Source organism: Calypte anna, chromosome 2 (assembly GCF_003957555.1).
Source record: "Calypte anna isolate BGI_N300 chromosome 2, bCalAnn1_v1.p, whole genome shotgun sequence".
Taxonomy (NCBI): Eukaryota; Metazoa; Chordata; class Aves; order Apodiformes; family Trochilidae; genus Calypte; species Calypte anna.
In genome coordinates, this window is record NC_044245.1 from 126,008,221 (window position 1) to 126,029,626 (window position 21,406).

Consider the following 21,406-nt stretch of genomic DNA (forward strand, 5'->3'; position numbering starts at 1 on the left):
ATTCTCTATAACGGGGTGTGGTTTGTATCATAGCTGCCAGGAGGGTGTTGTGAGTGACCTGCAATGAGGCCCCTGGGGTGTACTGATGGGCTTCTGGGCACAGCCAGAAGCAGGCCCAAACTCAGCCTCCCCTGGTAATTGATAAGGGTTTATATCTTATCAGCAAACACTGCATTTCTGGTACCTAAGTTTTTTGAAGGGCCTAATAGTTACTGCCTTGTTTGGTCTTTTGCTTTTGTCTTATTAATTTATTTGTTTTTTGCTTGGTTTGGTTTGGGTTTTGTTTGGGTTTTTTTGTTTTTTGTTTTTTTGTTGCATGTGTGTGGTTATTTAGTACTACTAGTAGTAAAATATTTGTATTTTAAATTAATAGAAAATCACTTTATTTGAATACCACATACTGTGTTAAATTTTAATCTGTACATACTAATATGGGAAGGGGCTACCATTTTTTACAGCATACTTGTTTGTAATCTGTAAGGTTTGGAGCATTTCACAGCTTGAGTGCTTATTTGAATATATGAATAAAATACATATTTTGAGACAGTAAAACTATTAGCTTGAGTGAAATGTATTTCAGGTAGCTACATGTCATTTTCTCTGTTTAGCAGGAATCTGGCATACCTGCACTACCTCATGTAATTCATATTTGTGCACAACAAGATTTTATTTTTTTGGTCACCTTATGTCTGTCAGAAGAAGCTTGCAGTCTTCCCTATCATCACCTCTCCTGTTATTCCAAGTTTTGTTCTGCCCACCCCTGATGTTTTTAAGAGCTCTGCCCAGGAGTGTTTTATGGTTTTTAAAACCTAGAATTTTTACTGCAGTTTTGACTCACTCATATTTACTGCACTTTGCTTTGCACTGACATGATAGACACCTTTGCTAAAACAGGTTTGTAAATTGCTGTCTTTTAATCCAAATTTATTTCTGAGATATAAGTGCAGGAAACATTTTGCCTGTGAGTGTCTGAGACTTTCTTTCTTCTCCTTGCCCTGCTTCAGAGCCAGCTGGTAGGCAGCAGCAGGAGTAGAATGGTGGCTTCAGAGCAGACTTGTGACAGGTACCTTTACTCATATTTAGGAAGTTTCTGTTTTTCTGTTTTCATATTTATTCCAGTTTCTGTGATGACTCTTTGTCAAAACACTTTAGATGCTTTATCTTCCACTGCAATAATTTTTACCAAATGGTCACATCACATTTTTACACCCAAGCTTTTGGTTTTTTTCTTTACACTTCTAAGTTGTTAAAATAAGGCAAAATCCAGGGTTTCAAGTGCACAGTATGAACAATATCAATCATTTATTGTACTGATAGGTAGATTCACTGTTCCTTCACTTCACATACACAATTGTATTTCACATTGCATAGAGAAAAGAGGAGAACAAGCAAGTCAGAAGTTAAATCACTGTGCGCTGAGTGGGAGTAAAGCAGTGAGAAAGAGCTAACTTAATCTTACTGTGAATTTTTTTGTGGTTTTTTTCAGTAAGACCCCATTCGGCACCATCTACACCTTAACTTTCCAAGGCTCAGACTGGAGAGATCTCAAGGCCATTAGGCTATTCCTGAAATGGTATTTAGTTGCCCAAGTTCACCTAAGGGATTCAAGGATTCATTTCAGTGGAAGTTTAGTAAATAATTTTGAATGATCTGAGCTTGATTATTTGAGACATGTTTCAAATAAAATGCATTTACTTTTGCTTGTTAAATAAGACACACAGATGCATCTGAGAAATTGTAATTTTCTCATTACCAATCTGCTAACCTGGAATTGCTTTTGAAACAGGTGTACATGGAGGCAGCATAGGTTTATTTACTTTAAGACTCAGTCCAATTTCCTTCCTACACCAGGTCCATCTGGGAGCAATGGCCTGGACATTCATGGAGTTGTCTGGCATAAAGCAGGTATAAAACAGAAAGGGATCCAGGTGTAAAACAGAAAGGGATCCAGGTGTAAAAATAAAGATGCAAGACATTTTCCATTTTAAAAATACCTCTCTGGGAAAATAGAAAGCGGAGCCCATTTAAAAAATACCTCTCTAGGAAAATAGAAAGCAGAGCCCACAATGTGAACTAAAGTTCTAAATTGGTATAAAGGCTGAATTTAATGTTAAATTTTAATACTATTATTATAGATCAGTTAGTGTAAGATCCAAGGAGGCACATTTTTTTAAAGTTAATAGTTTTGTCCTAATATGGTACAGAAAAAAGAATCCGGGAAATAGACAAACTAGACACCAACAAACTTAGGATATTAAATTTAATTATAGATTACACAGAATATGATGTAAAAACAGCAATTTACTAGAATAATTATAACCTGCAAAATGTGAAAATAGTTTAGAAAATGGATTGTCATAGTCTCTGACACAGCAATAGTCATGAAAGGTACACTTATAATATCATATGTTAATCTGTGTAATACCTATACTACCTGTCACTTAGCCAGGATTCCAAGACAGATTAAAGGCATTTATTTCTGAAGTGCCCATGTTTAAATTCAGTAAAGTTAAACAGCTAGACTGAAACCACTAAATTTTTGTTAACTACTGCATGGAGATCTCTGATAAATGCTTCATCTATGTGCTATGAGTTCATAATGAGAAGAGTAATCGAAAAACTGCAGAGCACAGATCTGTAAATGGGTGGTTTGACAATTGAAAATATTTCTTTGTACCTTGGTAAATTTCAGAAATCAGACACGCCAATATCTTCCCATTTCAGACCTAGGTCATATTTAATCTGAACTCATGTTTTGCATTAAAACCCCACAACCTTTAATTGTAATGGGGAAAGATATCTGTAGACCTTTTTGTTTTGTTCAACAAGAAATGTTGCAAGTGTCAAAGGATATGATGACCATGGCAATCAGGTCAGCAGGTTTAATTTTTTCCATCCATGTTTGTGAAAGAAAAAAAAAAAGGAAAACAAAACAAAAAAAGAATGAAAACCAATCCTGACATATTTTAGTTTCTTTTTGAATATACAGACTGGCCCAAACATAGACATTCTCTTTATCAATCTTATTGTTACAAAAACTGTACATTACAAACAGTATAGAAACAAACTGAAAGGAATGTGCCACACATCCTGGCTAATTTCTATATGCAGTTTAAAAATACAGCCTACTCCCTTATAGTGCACAGTTATTGTGTAGATAGAATACATCACTAGTTAAGTGGACATGATAGAAGAGTTCTAGTTTTCCTCAGCACAGAGAATGAGAGCCAGTTCTGCTCGGTAAAGCTTTCCTCCATCAGACAAGGCCATGATGCTTTTCTTGTATGTTGCAAGGTTGTTAATGTCTAATTCCTATGTAAAGAACAGATAATGTTTTATAACCCCATTATCAGCATCATAGAATCATAGAATCATAGAATTGGCTGGGTTGGAAGGGACCTCAAAGATCATCAAGTCCAACCCTTGAACCACCGTTGCGGTTGCTAGACTATGGCACTGAGTGCCACATCCAGTCTCTTTTTAAATATCTCCAGGGACGGAGAGTCCACTACTTCAGTGGGCAGCCCATTCCAATGCCTGATCACTCTCTCCGTAAAGAAATTCTTTCTAATATCTAACCTAAACTTCCCCTTGCACAACTTAAGACCATGCCCTCTTGTCTTGTTGAAAGTCGTCTGGCAAAAGAGACCAACCCCCACTTGGCTACAACCTCCTTTCAGGTAGTTGTAGAGAGTTATGAGGTCTCCCCTGAGCTGCCTCTTCTTTAGGCTGAACAGCCCCAGCTCCCTCAGCCTCTCCTCATAGGGTCTGTGCTCAAGTCCCGTCACCAGCCTGGTTGCCCTCCTTTGGACCTGCTCCAGGACCTCAATATCCTTCCTAAACTGAGGGGCCCAGAACTGGACACGGTACTCAAGGTGTGGCCTCACCAGCGCTGAGTACAACAAGTTTGCTTCCAATTGCAGAAAATGAAATTAATAATAATAATTAAAAAATTATCAGCTTCTGTAATAGTGACACTGCAAATATCATTCCTGTATTTGTGTGTTACCCATGTTACAGCCCCATGTTAGACAGCTGATGGCTGATGTCTCAGAAGCAAGTGTTTGACAGTGTCACTATGTAATCACAACTCTCCTAATTCAGGATTTACACTGCCATGGTTTCTGCCAAGACTTCTAGTTGTACTTTCACTTAAGGAATTACGATTTAGAAGATCTATATTTATCTTAATTGGATGGATTGAAGTGTCCTTGAAATCCAAATTAAATCTAATCTCTAAGGGGAGAAAAGAAACCCCCTAGGATTACCTTTTTGTTCTTTTCACAGAGATCCTTCAGTAGTGCATCAAGTTCATTTTCATCTATATAGCCATTGCCATCCTGAAAAATAACAGGAAAGATAATAGTAAACATTTTTTTTTTTTTTTTAATTTTAGAGGTTATAGCTAGTTTTCCACAAGTTCAGGAAATAAGTGCTATCAAACTATGCAGTTAATAATTTTTTTAGGACTTACTTGATCATACATCTCAAAGGCTTTATTGAATTCTTTTGCACACATTTTGACACCCTAAATGCAAACAGAAAAAAAACACCAAAAAAACTCCCATTAATGACACCAGTTATGTGTGGTGGTAACACATTACCCTAAGAATGTGAATATTCATACCTGAAATTTAATAAGAAAATTTTCCTGTACAGGGAGTAGTCTTTGGAGAGAAAAAAACAAAGTGAAAAATATTTAATTGTTTCCATAACAGTAACTGGTACATGGTATTTGTTGAGAATAGAGACAGAAGATTTACCTGGCCAGTTCAGTAAGCTCCAACTTTCCATCATTGTTTGCATCAAACATCCTGAGCTGAAAGAATACATAACTTTACATTAGTAATCAAAAGATTTTTTTTTAAACCTTAAATACAATGACACTTAGCCTTTATTTCATGCTGAAATAATGGACCCAGGTTTTAATCTGTCAGAGCTGCTGTGTGGTACATTCATTTAAACTAGTGCAGAACTAATTTGTAGTAACTAATTGTACTGAAAAAGCCTGATAAGAAGCCAAGTGAACAATTCTGATTAACCTACTGTAAGGTAGGTCTTAACCTTACTACAGTGATAAATGTCCCCTATGAGAAACGTGCATGTAATTATTTATAAATGAGAAGAATGTTGACACACAACATTTTACTTTTGACTTCATGTCATGATCTGACAGTAGCATCATTATTCTCTATCTTAAAGGTGCAACAACAGTCAGGTGAAGTTCAGTAGAATCCCAGACATTTGATTCCTTAGACAGAAAACAATAGACATTTCATTCAATTGGCTACTGGGTCTAAATATTTAAGTAAGGATAATTTCTGCTTCTGTGATAAATTACAGGGAAAGAGTAGGCAGATGCTGTAGATGATCGCATTTTGTTGAAGGTGGGAAATTAAATTATAGGAATAAATATGTTAATGTAACTTGACAAAATGAGTAAATGCTATTTCTAATAATATTTATCACTCTGTTGTAGTAATTTGTTTTTCTTTGAGGCCTTGAAAGGATGAGCTTCTGGTGCCTGAGAGGCACAAGCAACTTATTATTAGAAGTAGATGAAGATGAGCAGTATTTATGTCTTTATAATCCCATTTTTCTATTTTCAGGTATTCTTTTGCCTTTGCTGTATAAAAGATTCACAAAAGCAGCAAACTGTACAAAATGTTGTTAGACATTGTACTGAAAACACTACCACTGACACACCATCCCATCACTTTCAGTCACAGTAATTTTAGATGTAGTTTTTACATAAGAGGGAAGGTGATATCCTCTACTGAAATATGTGCAGATTCTTTTAAAGGCAGAATTAATTCCATGGAAAAAAGACTCAATTCCACTCAGTTAATACATGATAAATGACAAAGGAGACCAGAAAAGAGACCAATTCTATAAACATTTTTTTTTCTACGTAACACCCTGGTTCTTTTTAACACTTCTTTTGTTTCTATAACAGCATCTGCCTCACATGCATTTCCCTTGAAAGGAGATTTGTTTCTGGGGGAGGTGAGCAGTGGCAGCTGTGAAGTCAACATATTCTGGATTTTGATGGGTGGCTGTGCCTGCCTGCAGCTGCTCAGGGCTATAAGTTTTCTATTAGTCTGCTGCTTTCTGAGAAGATTATGAGTTGACCTTAAATATATTTTCTTATTACTATTAATTTTTTGTCATTGTGTATTGCTGCAGAGGCCAAAACTTGGACCACAGTAATCTAAAGGCCCAAAAGCTTCCTGAATGAAAAATGTACAAATTAAATTCAGTGAATTCAGCAGCAATTCTAGGTAAATGGTACAACATTCTAGGTGTACTGGTACAACAAACCAGCAGACTTTTTCCAGGAGACACACAAGTTTTGATTTGCCATTCTCAGGCTGGTTTGAGGCCTAGTGGGTTTACCTCACACTTTTTGGTTGCTAAAAATATTTAGGATGAAACCAAGCTGGAAAAAACAAAAAATTTTGTGCCATGCATTTACAGAAGACAGAATTTCTGAGTCTTTTGAAACATCCACTCAGAAGCCAGCAGTGGTCCCTGCTGTGAAGCACCATAACTGTGGGATGGAAGGAGCAACCTAAGGATTTTTATTTATTAAAAAAAAAAAAAAAAATTAAAAAAAAGTACTTGCAGTACTAGATGCAGCAGTTGTCTTTCTGTTCCGATCACATATTTACCCTGACTAGGGCCTAGTGGGGCTCCAAGTCATTTGAATCCCACCAGTGGCTAAAAGCAACAGTGTTGGGATTAATCCTGTCTTGTTAAAATATGCCTCTAAATAATCTTACCATTATTTCTGTGTACTCTGTTAGCTTTGAGTCTTCGATCTGCTTATTTGCTTTCTGTAATAAATCTTTCAAGAAGCTCTGTTAAAAACAAATGGAAGAGGAATAGGTTAGTTTTTATCTGCAGTATAAAATGCTTGACTTACTACCTTCTGATTAAAGCAATGGGAAATACTATTTTCCTACCAGTTTAGTATTTACTGCTGAAGTTCCAAGTAAGTATGAAAAGAAGTAGTAATTAACAGCTAAGAATATAATAGTTTTCTTCTATCAGCTCAAGTATTCTGCACAGTTTTTATTCGGAAAAAGTGACTCATAAAACTTTTAGCACTGTATGCCATTTGTTGTGAATTTGGAAAAAATAGTTTAGCTTTCAAGTCTACTGCTTCCTAATCACCTCTATCAGTAAACTAAACTAATTAACCTTGAGTCACCTTGAAAACTTGGATGCCTAATCACTTCTTCCAACATAGGAACAATTTTACAGAAAACAATCAATGATTAAGTTTTCTCCTTGCCTGTGGCAGTGCCTGGTTCTAGAAGTGAATGTTAACCTATGTTGCTCCTTCCCACCTTCTATTTTAAATGTGTGCAGCCAGTTTCATTAGGTTTTTTGAATGAGAATTTAATATAGTGTCACATGACTTTAAACAGGAGCCCTTTTTATCCTAAAAAGTAGAATTGTTTCCACTCATTCGTCGGTTTAAGCTTTTGTACAAAAGTTCTGTGGCATTAAAAAAGAAAGACATCAATTAAACACACACAGTGCAAGACCTGACATGTCTACATGCCTGTCAGTGCTCAATGAAGTGCCTAATTACTGTCACCAGTTGAAATGTCATTATCTTGATGGAATTTTGGGATACATTTCAAGATAGAAAAAGAAGTAGCTCCTAAGAAAATCTATTTGTGTATAGATGATATTCTTGAATTTGAATGCAACCACGTCAATAGGCAGATGACAAATATCAACTCTAGCTCATCCAGTCGGGCCCCCTCTGTGCTGCAAGACCTTCCTGGTAGCTTGTATACAAAGAACATGCTTCAAAACTGTAAAGGGACATTATGGAGACGTGTAAGGTTGTGTGATTTCATGGTAGATAGAACTGGAAAGGGCACTGAAAGGATGTTCAGTCCATCTCTGTCTCAAGGCAAGATCGTCTACACCTAAACTTCCTGAGTTTCTGGCTATTGCCAAACCTTTCCTAAATACTCCTTTGGCAAAGTATTCCACTACTGTTACTATTCTTAGAAAGTTTCCCTGATTTCCTGCTTAAATTTCTCTTACAAAGTTGTAAGTGGGTGTACTTCTCACATAGCAACTACTTTAAATGTTTGGGCTTGTCAGGAAATACTGGTCTAAAAATAAAACTGGACATTTGTGTCTTATTTTCTACAAGTTAAAATGACCTCCTTCTCTGAGGCAGCCAGAATCTTGCAGCACAAGAGAGATAGGTCCATTAGGGACCCAGTTCCCTAAAATTCTTCAGCTGGTCCTCAATCAGCCTTACCTTTTTAACACTATTTTAAATAATAGCAGCTAGCTACAGTCCTTAAGACATTGTCTAACAGCTGGAGAGATCTCAAGTGCTATGGGCATGGCCCCCTCTTGGTCCTGCCAACTTCAGATACACCAACCTGTTGCAACCAGCCAGGGCTTGCTTGGCTGATGGTTACCTTGAGGTAGGATCCTTGGCAAATGTCACACACATACCAAACCGAAAGATGAAGGGAAAAGGAAAAAGGATGTGAATTGTCTGATATGGATTCCTCTTCTCAAAAGAAGAACTAAAAGGATTTCAGACAGTTTCATCTCCTGGTGCTTAATAAAGCTTGTGTAGTTCTTCCTTAAGCTACTACATATGGACAATATAGTCCAAATTAGATTGTCCAAATACTATTAGGTCTTTCTCTTGCTATGAATTGTTTTGATACCTCTGAATTTGAAGCTACAGTAATGTATCAGGCACAACTGAACTGTGGAAAAATAGTACCTTTGTACTCAGAGTCTGCAGTATATAAGCATCTCGTATGAGGAAGGCCTGAAAGAGCTGGGACTGTTCAACATGGAGAAGAGATGGCTCAAAGGCACTTCAACAACCTCGTCAATACACATACTAAAAGGGAGTGTGTAAAGAGGATGGAATCAGGCTGGTGCCCAGTGACAGGACAAGAGGCAGTGGGCACAAACTGAAACACAGGAGGCTCCCTCTGAACATCAGGAAACACTTTTTCCCTGTGATCCAGCCACTAGCACAGGTCTCCCAGAAAGGTTGTGGAGTCTTCATCCTTGGAGATACTCAGAAACAATCTAGACATGGTCCTGGGCATGGCCTTGCTTGGGCAGATGTTTGGGACCAGATGACTTCCAGAGGTCCCTTCCAACCACTCTGTGAATCTGTGACACTATGATTCAGTATCTATGAATTTCTGTTATTTTTATGACTAGTTTTAAGATTCTTTAATTCTGAAAGGCTGAGATGGCTGCTCTTTTCTGCTCTTATTTGTGCATGTTAGTGCTGATACCAAAATCCCACTAAGTTAACCAAGCAGAGGCAACACAATTCCAGCTGTGTTAGCTGAACAGTATTACAGCAGAAACTGCAGGGTGACATAATACCTGAGAGCATGGTCTGTCCAGCAGCATAGTGATTAATGGTAGTGATACCTTAGGATAAAGCTGACAAAGAAGCTCTCTTCCCTAAAATAGTAATTAAAAAAAGAACCAGATAACTTTCAGAGGCCTGTCTTGCTATCTTAATCTTTCTTCTAACCTAGAGTACCCGCTATCTTAAGCCACTTGAGACAAACATTGATCTGAATCAATAACACGCTTTAAAAAACATTGATTGGATTAGAGTTTCACTTCAAATAATCTACTGGTGATAAAAACATCAGCTAACCATATTGCTTTTCAGTCAGGTTTGAAATGCAAAAACATGCATGGGTGGGTATCTGAAGAAGCAGATAGCAGCACAGGCTGCAGTCCAATGCCTGTTCTCACATCATTCATACTCACGGGTATTGGTTTACCTTAAGCTCCTCAGAATCAATGAAGCCACTGTGGTCACTGTCATATTTTCTCCATGTCTGCAATCAGAATGTGAATGCTTTAATGATACATTCATGACAAACAGGCCTTGGATGATTTTACAAAATGCAACTTTTCATACTGTACCTGCATGAAGTCTTCGCTTGACTTTAGCTGCTGGCACCTGAAGAACAACAGGAAATTCTCCTCCGTTGGTAATACCTGAGCAAGCTGTAACAGAATTTAAGGAAGATTGACTTTGAACTTTGACTCTTCATTAGTCCAGCTGAGCCTGCAAAAGAACGTCTTAAAAGAGTATGAAATTCTTCATTCGTTGTGAGTATTGTGGTCCCATACGAATCTTCATCCTGTGAGTTGAAAGGTTTGGAAGATGTCTCTAAAAGGCTTTGGGCTTGCAACTTTTTCTTATCAAGGGCAAACAAAACTGAGGTTTGAGAAAGGGAGTGAGACAGCACTTTACTGAAGGGACAGCTGGGGAAAGGGAAAAAAAATCACCCATGCAGAGTTAGGTTCTGTGGTGAAAACCTTGGAATCAGCATGAAGGAAAAGCGTAATGCAAGGATGTTTATAGAATCAGAATGAAGGACCATAAATTAAGAAAGTGAGGAAAATAGAGTATGCACAGATAGTGAGGAAGAGGAGAGAGGTACACTGACATGAAGAACATGTGTGTAAGGTAAACAGGAAATTATATGGAAAAAACAGGAGAAAAAAAGAAAATGGAAAGAGTAAGGGGATAGCAACCAATGGATCATTTGTCAGACGCAGAGATATGCTCAATAAGAGCTATAAATACCAGAAAAAAATTAAAAGGAATTTTAGCTGTGCAAAATCTGGGGTGGTTCCTCCAATGCCTCTGCTCTACAAAAGGCTTTTTTAAAATCAGACATTATTGTACTGATTATCAAAAATGTTCATTTACTATAACTCAATTTTGGCAAGTGACAAATGTAGAAGATTGAGAATATGCTGTCTAATTTAATGTAAAATCAGGATTTGTTTTTAACAAAAGCCCAATATTTTTTCTGTCCTCAAAGTGTATGAAATGTGTTTTGATTAAAGAAAACTTTTCACTTGAAGAATAGACCAGCTGTGCTTACTAGATTTCTTAGCCGCATTCTTTTATGAAAAATGACATCTGCAGACTTCCTGGAGCCCCATCTTAAAATTTGGATTAAAGTTTTTGGTTTTCTGCATTAATTTCATGCTCTCAGATCCCTTGTTCTGCCTATTTCAGTGCTACTGCCTAATTGTTCAGGCTTTTTTACTGAGTTCCAGCAGCACCGAGGATGAGATCATCTCTGCCTCTCACCCTACAGGCACAACAAGGGGTACGGAAACAGATCTCTTGTTTCTCCAAAATTATCTGTGCATGGCATCAGATATATCCTTTAAACATTGGTAAAACAGATAAAACACATCAGAACACTTTCCTTACATAAATGGAGCAGCCGATGACAGACTGTCTGGCTCTTCAGAGTGTTCTGAGTGCTTTTGCTAAATGGCTAAACGCCAAACTGATCAACTTAAAAACACTATATTTGTCATCAGCTTTCAAAAGCCATCCAAGTATAAATACATGTGTGAGTAAGTATGTGTTCATATGTATGCAATAGCTAAATGTGTATTACTTTAGTAGGGTTTTGTGGAAAAACACCTCCCTGTCATGGGTACTTTGATTTTTAGAGTAAATCAACATTCCTACTCAACAACAAATGTTGAATGGAAAAACTGATTATAATAATAAGCAGAGTTCAGGGGAAGGGACTGATTATGACAATAAGCGAGGGTTTACATGTGTGGAAATAATAAATAAGACGTCATTCATGGGACCTCTACATCTGTCTCTGGTGAATTTTGCAAGGGCACTGTAAAAATAGTACAAGGTGTGAAGGTAAATGTAAATAATAACTTTTAGTAATTTCCTCTAGAAGAAAATTACCTTATTTTAAGCTGTATGTCTCATCCTTTGAAAGACTTAAGGGAAAGCAGAGGCTTTTACCTTACAAAGATGTAGTAGCTCAGTACCCAGCACCAGCTCAGGCTGCTGACAAAGAAGTCTTTCAGTTCTCATAATAGAAACAATATTGCTACAGGTAAGTCCAGTCCTCCAAGCTCCTGCCTCAAATAGCATTACATTGCTTTTTGTGGTAAGCTCTGCATTACTAAGGGATGAGGAGATTGTGTGGAAACTGGCTTGACTTCCCAGTCTCTGTTATATCACTACAGAGAGGAAAGATGTAAACCCGATGCTGTTTCTAATGATGACTTCTTTAAGAGGATAAGCACAGGGGGACTTTGTGAGCTTCTTTGTATAAGAGTGCAGACCACTACAAGTTTGTGTATGGCAGCAATAGCAGTTTAGTGAGGTTTTCTGTGAGCTTTTATATGAGAAAAGCTGTGAGAAAGCATATTTTGGCTATTTCCACATTGTGAATAATAGAGGATAACCACAAAGCCTGAGACTGGCTGGACTCCTCTCTGCTCAGCTGCAGGCTGAGGTGTGTCTTTATAAGTTGCCTAGCAGAAAAAATAGTCTCAGTACTTAAAACATTATCAGAACTGTTTTCTAGAAATCATTCTCTAAGTAAATTCTGTTGATATTTAACGGCATTTAAAATTCCTTTCACCTAACACAGCGAATTTTCTCTAAAAAATCCTGTAATAGAAAATGGGAGTACAAAGAATTTTAGGCTAATAAGAAGTTATTTTTACAGCAGCAGTAAGCTTCAAATAATTTGAATGTGGAATGATTGCAGTCCTGAGTTTCAAAAACTCACATCCATGTCTTAGTGAATGAATGAATGAATACAAAGGGTGAGAGAAAGGTCCCTTACACGAGACAAGTAAGTGGCCTGGTCAGACTCTTGCCTTTAGCTGGATGAAAGGTAGGGAGCTAAGTGCAATGTGCACAGACAGAACTGAAAACTTAATCTGAGCAGAAAATCCACTCCTTTATCTGTGAAGCCACCCGGGCCTCCTCTTGATCTCCGCCAACAAACCTTTCCTGAAACCAAATTGTTCACTGGGGTGTTTTCCATCAGCTGCTAAGGTATTCATTATGATGGATAAGAATCTGAATGGCTTTACATTATTTCTTTTTAAACAACATTCATACATTTTTTCAGAAAAAACTATTTGGTGCACTATGTGAATGGGAACAATCTGGAATTGCTGGGCATTTTTATTTCTAAGGAAGGAGAATCAAGTCCAAATACCAACTTTAATATCGTACTGCTCTGCACGCACACCACATTCTATCTGAGTCCCATCAGCAGTTTCCAAATCAAGCTTCATGCTGATGTAAGTGGAATAAAATACAGCAATTGAGTGAGAAAACTGCTATATTAAGGCATAAAGTCCCTTCAGTCACTGAACTGAGTATAAGAGTCACTATTCAGGGGCTTCCACGGATGCTGAGCATGCCTGGCACTTCACTGGGGGTGGTGAGAACTGCACCATATCGGGCTCTATCAGATCTGATCCCCTTTACTCACCGGTCAATAGCAGAACCAAAAATACCATTTGAAAGATAAAACTTTGAGTTATCTTCCCTATGCAAAGAAACTCATTCTTTTTCAGGCTCTCTGCACATTCTTCTTGCATCCAGTGCTTGCTACTACACATGCTCAATACAACTAACTTAAATGGAATTCTTCAATACCAAATTAATATACTTTTGCTAGTCCAAACAGTTCATTAGCCCAAATAAAGGCTAGTACTTTTTAAGTGCAGAACTATTTGATCAGTGCTAACTATTGTCAAAAGATGCATTTTTATAAAATAAGTTATAGCTGCAAGTGAAACAAATAGTTCATAAGTCCATGGTAATTTAATTGTAGCTTTATACGCATTTAAACAAGTATATGCAATTTATACACATGACACAGAAAAAAAGGCTACCCTGAAATGACCTATTATATCAGTAATGACACTTCTGATTGACTTTTAGAGATCCTCTTTAGTCCTCTATTTTAAATTTAGCTACTGACCCAAAGTTGGTCACTGTAGAAATTTTGCAGACCTGGCTTGTTTCCAGCTATTGTTTCTTAATTAGCTCTCCAGGTCAGACTTCTTATTATCAGAAGAAAATATATATATAACAGCATTTAATAATAAAACTGCAGTCTCACTGCACTCAGAGTGACATACATGAGTCTCAGATCTAGGCTTGAAAAAGACCCTTCTCAAGCTGTAACCCAACAAACTCTCCTTTTTGACTTGCAGCACAGAATAATGAAAGTGAGAGAAAACACCATGATTCCTCCCTTACCTGAAAGTTCTCTAAATTATACAGCTGCTGAGCTGTTGCCTATGTAAAAGGGGTTGGTTATCTTTGCCCCCTTTAGAAAGTGGGAGTAAGCAATAAAGGAATTTTTTGCCTGACGTGCTGTTAAAGTTCAGGAAAGGAATTAATAAGAAATCCTACTATTTCACAAGCTGGATGAGAACTCTTGTTAACATTTTGTTTAAATTTAACATGATTAACCTGCTCTCCCATATATGTATTTTTTTAGAATAAACCACATACAGTGATTTCCCAGTTGAGTTCACTTGTTTGTTATCCTTACTGTAGGAATGGTGACAGAACGTTAGTTCGACATTATAGGTAGAAATAAGTAACATTTCTCTTTCACAACTTAAATATCTAAAACAGAGCTTCTAGCTTCTTTGTAGGAAATCTAAATTGCTGTTGATGTACTGAATAAAGCAGGCAAAGTTAAATGAAGTGTACTGAAATGTCAAGAGAGGGGTAAGGAACACCTTACTTGTTACGAGAAAAATCTCTTTACTGGAAAAAAATACTAAAGAACTTAAGAGAGAAAGACATTTTCTGTGTAACTAAAAATCCAAAATATCTACATATTATGCTTGCATTGTTCTGTATTAAATGTATTTTCTACGGGTTAATATTTCAGTCTTTTGTTATAGAACCAATGTCTTACCTCAACTATTCCTATTTTTCCATCAGTAGTCTTTCCATATTGATCCACGAAAGCTTTCATTTCGGGTGTTAAATCCTACAAAGTTACAATGAGAGAATCATTACTATAAGTTACAGAGAAGTATATGTAAAGTAACTTGAATGTTGTATTAGTGGCCAAATAATTTACCAGATTTGATGAAGTACTCATGTTTGCTGCAGGTAGATTCCTCAAGTTTAAATGAAATTGGAGGTTTTTCTAAAAATCATGAATAATGCAGTTGTGAGAAATTTTACTTCCTAGGGAATTATATTGGAGTCAGTGTGAATGATTGGCATCTAAATACTTAGAACTCCTATTTTAGTTTACAGAATGAAAAAAACCTATAAAGACAGATGTGTTGGAAGATGTGTAGAACAGCTCCTTCATTTAAGAGGATGACAGTGAAGTTCATAGGCAATTATTAGTCAATTTTCTTCGTTTTCATTTTTAGATTAGTAACTTGAGGGCAGTGCAAAATCATTCAAAATAAGGAAAATTTCAGTATAATAGATTTGAACACTAAAATAGCCTTTTCACAGCTTTGAGTGGATGTTTCCTGAACAGTGGATACTATTTTAGCCCTAAAGATCTCATTATGATATCATATTTTTCACTGCTTAGTATCTAGTTATCACAGAAACAGAGTTAAAATGCCATTGCTGAAATGTAGAGAGGCAGATTTAGGAGGGATAAATCTTTGAATGGTACCTTAAATCTGAAAGAGTAAAGCCAGTATAAGTCTTCTTCAAATGAATTATGGTCCTTGCTATACAACTGTTCTCCAAAGCCTATCCTTGCTTTAGTATACAGCAAAGGTGCCAGCCTTGAGGTGAAAATTTAAATGTTTGATTTCACCTTTCAACTTGACTTGCCTTCCTTTGACATGAGCTGCCATCAGCCTTTCAATACTGATAGAACTTTCTGAGCTTTCTTTGTGTTTCTTATAATTATGAGCTAGAAAAACCGTGCAGCAAGAATCACAGTTCTGTTAAAACAATTAACAGTTCTATGGTAACAGGTGAAAATACAGAAGTCTCTGGAAATTAAAGGTTTAGTTACTTTAAGAGAGCTGATTATATAGGACCTAAATTATTCTTTTACAGGAGACACAGGGAATCTCAACTGCACAGACTCCATCGTAGTTTGTCCCAAATTTCAATCACCAAAGCTAACTAAAATGTCACTTCCTTGTAGCTGATCCAATCATGGCCTAGTATCCTATTTCTGTCAAAGTCATCCATGGCAGGTTAGTAATTTGCCATGGCTTTAATTAGAGATGTGGTTATTAATACAATGCACTTCAATGTCACCTTTCATCTAGAGATCCCAAAGTAGGGACAAGTTTGCTTAGCAGATAGAATGGAGAGTTCAGATGCCTGGCTTTTAATTAGTCCTAGTTAAATATTTTACTAATTTTTCCAGTAGCAGCCTCAGAAGTGCCAAGCAGTGCCCAGGCACTGAACGAGGCAGAGATGATTACGAGTTAAGCAAAACCAGGATGCTTGTCCTCCAGTATGCTATTCACAAAAAGGGGTTTTTTTGTGTTTTCACATCACCGGCTTTTGAACTGCTCAATAATTTATTAGAGTTCCATTATTTAAATAAATGTTTTCAAACAAAAACATTGCCTAAGTCTAGTCCTAAACTGGAGAGAAATGCAGTGTTCAATGTCTGAAAATAAGAAATTAGCCCTCTACATCTCAGTCTTCCCTTTTAAAACCTGAGACACAAAAAAAGTAGAAAAAAATAGCTTTTTTTCTATATGATTTGAAAATGTAAGGATTTATGACACTAGAGAAACACATGACTGCGTCTACATGACATCTAGTAATCATATATTATTGTGGAGAAATATTATCATTGTCTATATATGCAGAGAAAGGGAGAAACTGGTGTGGAATAACTCTGCTTAGATCCACCTCTTGTATCAACATTTGTTTTAGTCACTTACACCCTATGGTTTCTTTTGGCAGTTGAGAAGGTATTGCAAAAATGTGGGGGAACAATAAAAGGAAGCTATTTTTATATACTTATGTAGCTTTTTTTCTTTTAAAAAGAGGCAGGTCTTTCAACACATCTGGAAGTATAGTAGATCAATGCCCTTTCTCTCATAATGCATGAAGCAAAAAGACATAGTGTTACCAAAGAAAAGACCAAGCCCTAAAACCTGCAAATATACATCCACCCGTTGGGGGTAGCGTGAATCAGGCTGTGAGCTACTGCTCTGTCTGAGAAAAAGCAACTGTGAAAGCACAGGCTTACCGAGAGGATTAATAAAAGGATTAGAATTAGAACATAATTAGAACAGTTCTGTAGTTGGGTAGAATATTGGAAATGCTAAACCATCCTATTCAATGACAGAATCAATGTGATTCTTTAATGCATATGGCATGACTGATGTAAAACCCAGCTATGAAGAATGCATAATTGAATATTTCAAAAATAGTGAGCAGGAGAATGACCTGAAATGCATAAGTTAATGATGACAAAGAACCTTCGGGGTGTTAAAAGAAGGACAGATGAGAAAATTACATATAACCTACACTAGTTTTTCAATGTGTCCCTTCTGGCAAAAGAATAGAAATTCAAAGATACTGAATTAGTATCCTGTGTGACAAGACACGAACTAATGAGATGATTGTTCGGCAAACGAGCCTTCACATCCAAGCATCAGCTTAGATTTTAAAGCTAAGATGACATATATACATACTCCAGAAAAAGACTTCAGGGGTGAAGGTAATACCTACCAATGGCAGAGACAATGGATCAAGTATTGAATTTGATGTTGCTACTTGTAGATTGCTGTTTTCAGCAAAACACTCCAAAAGTAGGTTTGAATGAGAGAAATGGGAAAGGAAAACTAAGTAATACCTGGGCATTTTTAAAATATAGTGTTAGATATAGGCAGAGGTTATTAAAAAAACCAAAACGTAATTATGGAATTTGTAGAACAAAATAATAAACCTGAAAGGCTTTTTTGTTACGTTGAGCAGGCTCTGTTTTCAAGAGCATATGCATACTTGCTTTGAGAGAAAGAAGAACCTGATCTTAGAATGATAAATATTTTTTTCTTGAGTGTCTAATTAACTTTTTACGTACTAATATTTTTTCCTAGAGTATCTAATTAACTTTTTACATACTGAATAATATATAAGCATTTCTGCTGAGAATACCAGTGGTACTAAATATATGCTGGTTTTAATATCCTTATTGTAATGGAGGTACTTAAGTTCACTGCATTTCAATATAGAGGAGAGATTTATTCTGTTGCAGTATTTGAAAGGTATTAAAATTGTATTTAATAATTTCTGTGAAAAAAAGAGAAAAGATACTTTTTCCCTCTACAAAACATACCCAATTATCTAGTAGGGTTCTTTCTTATTTGATTAGGTTTTAAATTTTAGTTTAAACTTACACTCATGCAAATGAGTGTCTACATCAACGGCAATAAGGAGAGTTAACTGGTACGAAGATTACAGTAACATTAAAGGCATTGCTGGGAGGCAGATTTTCAGATGTGTGAAGTTTACAGTCATGCACATTACAGGATATAACTTTCCATGCTATAAATTAAACTGCATATTATTTTTTTTTTCATTTGTTTCTATATTATACAGAAACTTTTAAAGTAAAGGTGATTATTGACAAGCTATTGCTCAATTTGGAGGTATTCTTATATGAGGTAGTAATTTATTTCCCCCAATACATACATGCCATCCAGTTAAATTATAACTTCAGTTGTTCTGGTACTTTAGAAGCCTTTTAGCATAAATTGATTTAAGCAGACTTACTTAGGTTATATAGTTGAGTTTTACACTAAGCAGCCTGTTAAAAGGCAATTTAATTTTTAGAAAAGTTTGCTTCTATGTAACTCTTTACAGTGATTCTTTCAATTCTTTCTCTTTCTTTGCTCCCTTCCTTTTTCTGCCTTTTTTTTTTTTTTTTCCTCTCTCTAAGGGGTTTAGTTTGGAGGAAATTTATAATAAGTGCTTTAATAACTCATGCATGGAATTAGTTTTACAGCACTGACAAAAACTTTGCTGTCTCTCTGAGCAATTTAAACTACCAGGATCTGGTACTCCTACTCCCAGTGAAGGGCAAAAAGTGAGTAGAGCTCATCTGCAGATCTATTTACTGACCACCAAGGGGCAGGAATGCATTTCAGCCCATACTGCCCATTCGGTATGAAATTAAAACAACAAACAACATCCAACTAACTTGAAAAAGTGCTGGTTTTCCTTTTCTCTTTTTTCTTTTTTTTTTTTCTTTTTTTTTTTTTTTTTCCTTTTTCAGTGTCAGTACATGCCTGGATTGGGTAAGATTAATTGCAATGGGGTAAGGTCACATCCAAGACGAAGGATAGTTTCCATGCATTTCTTTTCTTTTTGAGCACTGTAAGAGCATCAGATCATAGCCTGGCAAGATGTGAGCAGGACCTGCTCTCCAGGGAGGTGGACCCTGGCCTCATCTTACCAAACCAGATGATTTATTTCATTTGCAACCTGCTAATTTCTAACCGAGCTACTTCCCTTTGCCTGGTGAAGCGAGTGCCTGAACCTGTGTGGGGGCAAGAGAGAACTGAAGGAACCGGGGCATTGTAGTTTGATCAAGAAAACTCTTCTTCCCTGGAGAAGATGGAAAAGTGGGACGAAACATTAACCTACCAAGCCTGCCTTCTTCCGTGCCTGCTGCAGCTCCTGGATGAAGTTTTGTAGCTCCTTCCCATCCATGTACCCATTGCCTACAACAGAAAGAGTTACGGTTGTGGTCATCGCTCCCTCCAAACTCTCTCCGCTCTTCAGCGCTGCCAGGGGATGCCTCCGACCCGTCTGCTCGCTCCCGCCGAGCGTCTCCTGCAAACCGGGGTCACCTGGCACCGACCTCAGCCCCTGACGGCTCCCGATCTGCGCCCCGAGGCTGCGAGGCGGAGGGCGCGGAGCGGAGCGGAGCCGGGGCTGCTTTTCGGGTGGGGAGCGGTGGGGTTCCCCCCCCCAGCCTCCCTCGGTCTTGCACCCCCCTCCGCCCCCCGCGCCCCCGCCGCCCCGGGATGGGCAAAGAGTCACCGTCGGAATCGTAGTGGTGCCAGATCTCGAAGAACTGGGCGGCCGAGATCTCCACGCCCTGCAGGTGGGTCTCCGCCGTCATGCTGGGGGCGCGGGGCGCGGCGGGGGGCGGCGGAGGGGCGGCGGGCGCTGTCCGCGGTGCTGACTCTGCCCGCGGCCGGCGAAGCGACGGCGACGGCGGCGACGGCGGCGGCGACGGCGGCGACGGTTCCGACGGCTCCTCCCGCCACCACCCCGCCGAGGGCTATTTATGGGGCCGGGCCGGGCCGGCCACTCCCCCCGGCCCTGCCCTCCGTCTTCGCGGGCCCTGGCGCGGCCTCCCCGCCCTTGCGCGGGGGGGCCGGGGTCTTCTGCCGGCGGCACGGAGGCTGCGGCCAGTCCGGCGGCACCTTTGCCTGTCTCGGGGTGGAGCCCAGCCGGGACAGTAGCCTCTAGGTGTGGGTCGAAGTGAGGGATCTGCTGGTACCGGGTGGAGGCCCCCGAGCACGGGGAGCATTGCTGTATGAGCCGTGAATTGTCGCGGGTCCCGAGCTATGGGACAGCGTACCCATGAGACATGACGGACAGAGGGCAAGCACAGTCTCCCAGTTTATCCGTCGGGTTTCCATCTGGGAAAGGGTTCTGAATGTCAGTGCATGGTTACTGGCACTGCAGAGTGTCCCAGTACAAAAAAGTCATGTGGGACACCATGTGGGGTAGATGAAATCAGCTTTGGTTACACCGTTTTTCACTGCTCTGTCCCCAAACCAGACCTGCAAGATAGCTCAACACAGACTTTTATCTCTGAAGTGCTGCAACCCTTTAAACCAAGATTCCATCTGAGATGTCATGGAATACTTAGCTACCCATATTGAGAGAGCATGGGAAAAGGCATGGTAAATTTAAATATAGTGACCTAGCAGGTAATTTCATCCCAGCATGTAAATATGGAACACTTCACTAATAAGTGCTTTCTTTCCCAGTGTGGAGGTGTGAGGGATACTATCACAGTCACTTCTGAGTGGGCAAGAATGTTTTTGGTAGACCAGCACTGGAGACTTGCCCACCTATAGTAGTGGGTTGGTGGGAGGGGACAGCACAGCTTATCAAATAAACTCCTTTTGACATAGAGTACCGTGGTGTTGTACTATTGTACTAGTAATAATGACTAAGCCCCTTTTAGGATGGGTTGTTTTAGTCATTAGGTTACCTGGGTACACTGAAACACTGTAACTGTCTTTCTCCTTTCATCAGCACTACCCAGATGCTACACTGAGTTAGCAGGGTTTGGTAGCCAAGATGGTTGGCTAACAGGACATTGCCAGATACAGTAGGTAGTATAGTAAGGATAGGGGATGAGAACACTTGGGAAACCTGGGAATTTCTGCATGTTAAGTGACATAAGCAACGGTAGGACAATAAATAGTAGGTTAGATTCGTGTATAGCATGAAGATTAAAAACAAATGATGGAATAACGCAGAACAGAAGACAGCAAAATGCCAGGAGAGATGGATAACTCAGTAGGATGAGAGGTGGATACTTAGTTAAAGGCTGACATGTCCTGA

General features: G+C 38.4%; 1 protein-coding gene across 1 annotated transcript; it reads right to left on the reverse strand.

Annotated features, from left to right (window-relative positions):
• Window positions 1-2,244: 2,244 nt before the first annotated feature.
• On the reverse strand, window positions 2,245-20,053 carry CALB1 (calbindin 1). The gene is made up of 11 exons (XM_030445191.1): window positions 19,862-20,053; window positions 19,463-19,539; window positions 14,778-14,852; window positions 9,958-10,041; window positions 9,813-9,869; window positions 6,783-6,860; window positions 4,764-4,819; window positions 4,628-4,667; window positions 4,475-4,528; window positions 4,269-4,340; window positions 2,245-3,312 (listed from the first exon to the last, which is right to left on the reverse strand). Exons 1-11 carry the CDS (start codon window positions 19,941-19,943, stop codon window positions 3,199-3,201), a joined length of 789 nt encoding a protein of 262 aa, XP_030301051.1. The 5' UTR covers window positions 19,944-20,053; the 3' UTR covers window positions 2,245-3,198.
• Window positions 20,054-21,406: the final 1,353 nt, after the last annotated feature.

What these genes read in the sequence shown, in the direction of transcription:
- CALB1 (XM_030445191.1), bottom strand. Translation starts at nt 19,943, where the DNA reads ATGACGGCGGAGACCCACCTGCAGGGCGTGGAGATCTCGGCCGCCCAG. An exon ending in GAAAAATAGGAATAGTTGAG is followed by an intron (nt 10,042 to 14,777) that starts GTAAGACATTGG and finishes ATTCTGTTACAG; the next exon opens with CTTGCTCAGGTATTACCAAC. An exon ending in TTGATTCTGAGGAGCTTAAG is followed by an intron (nt 6,861 to 9,812) that starts GTAAACCAATAC and finishes TGTTTTTAACAG; the next exon opens with AGCTTCTTGAAAGATTTATT.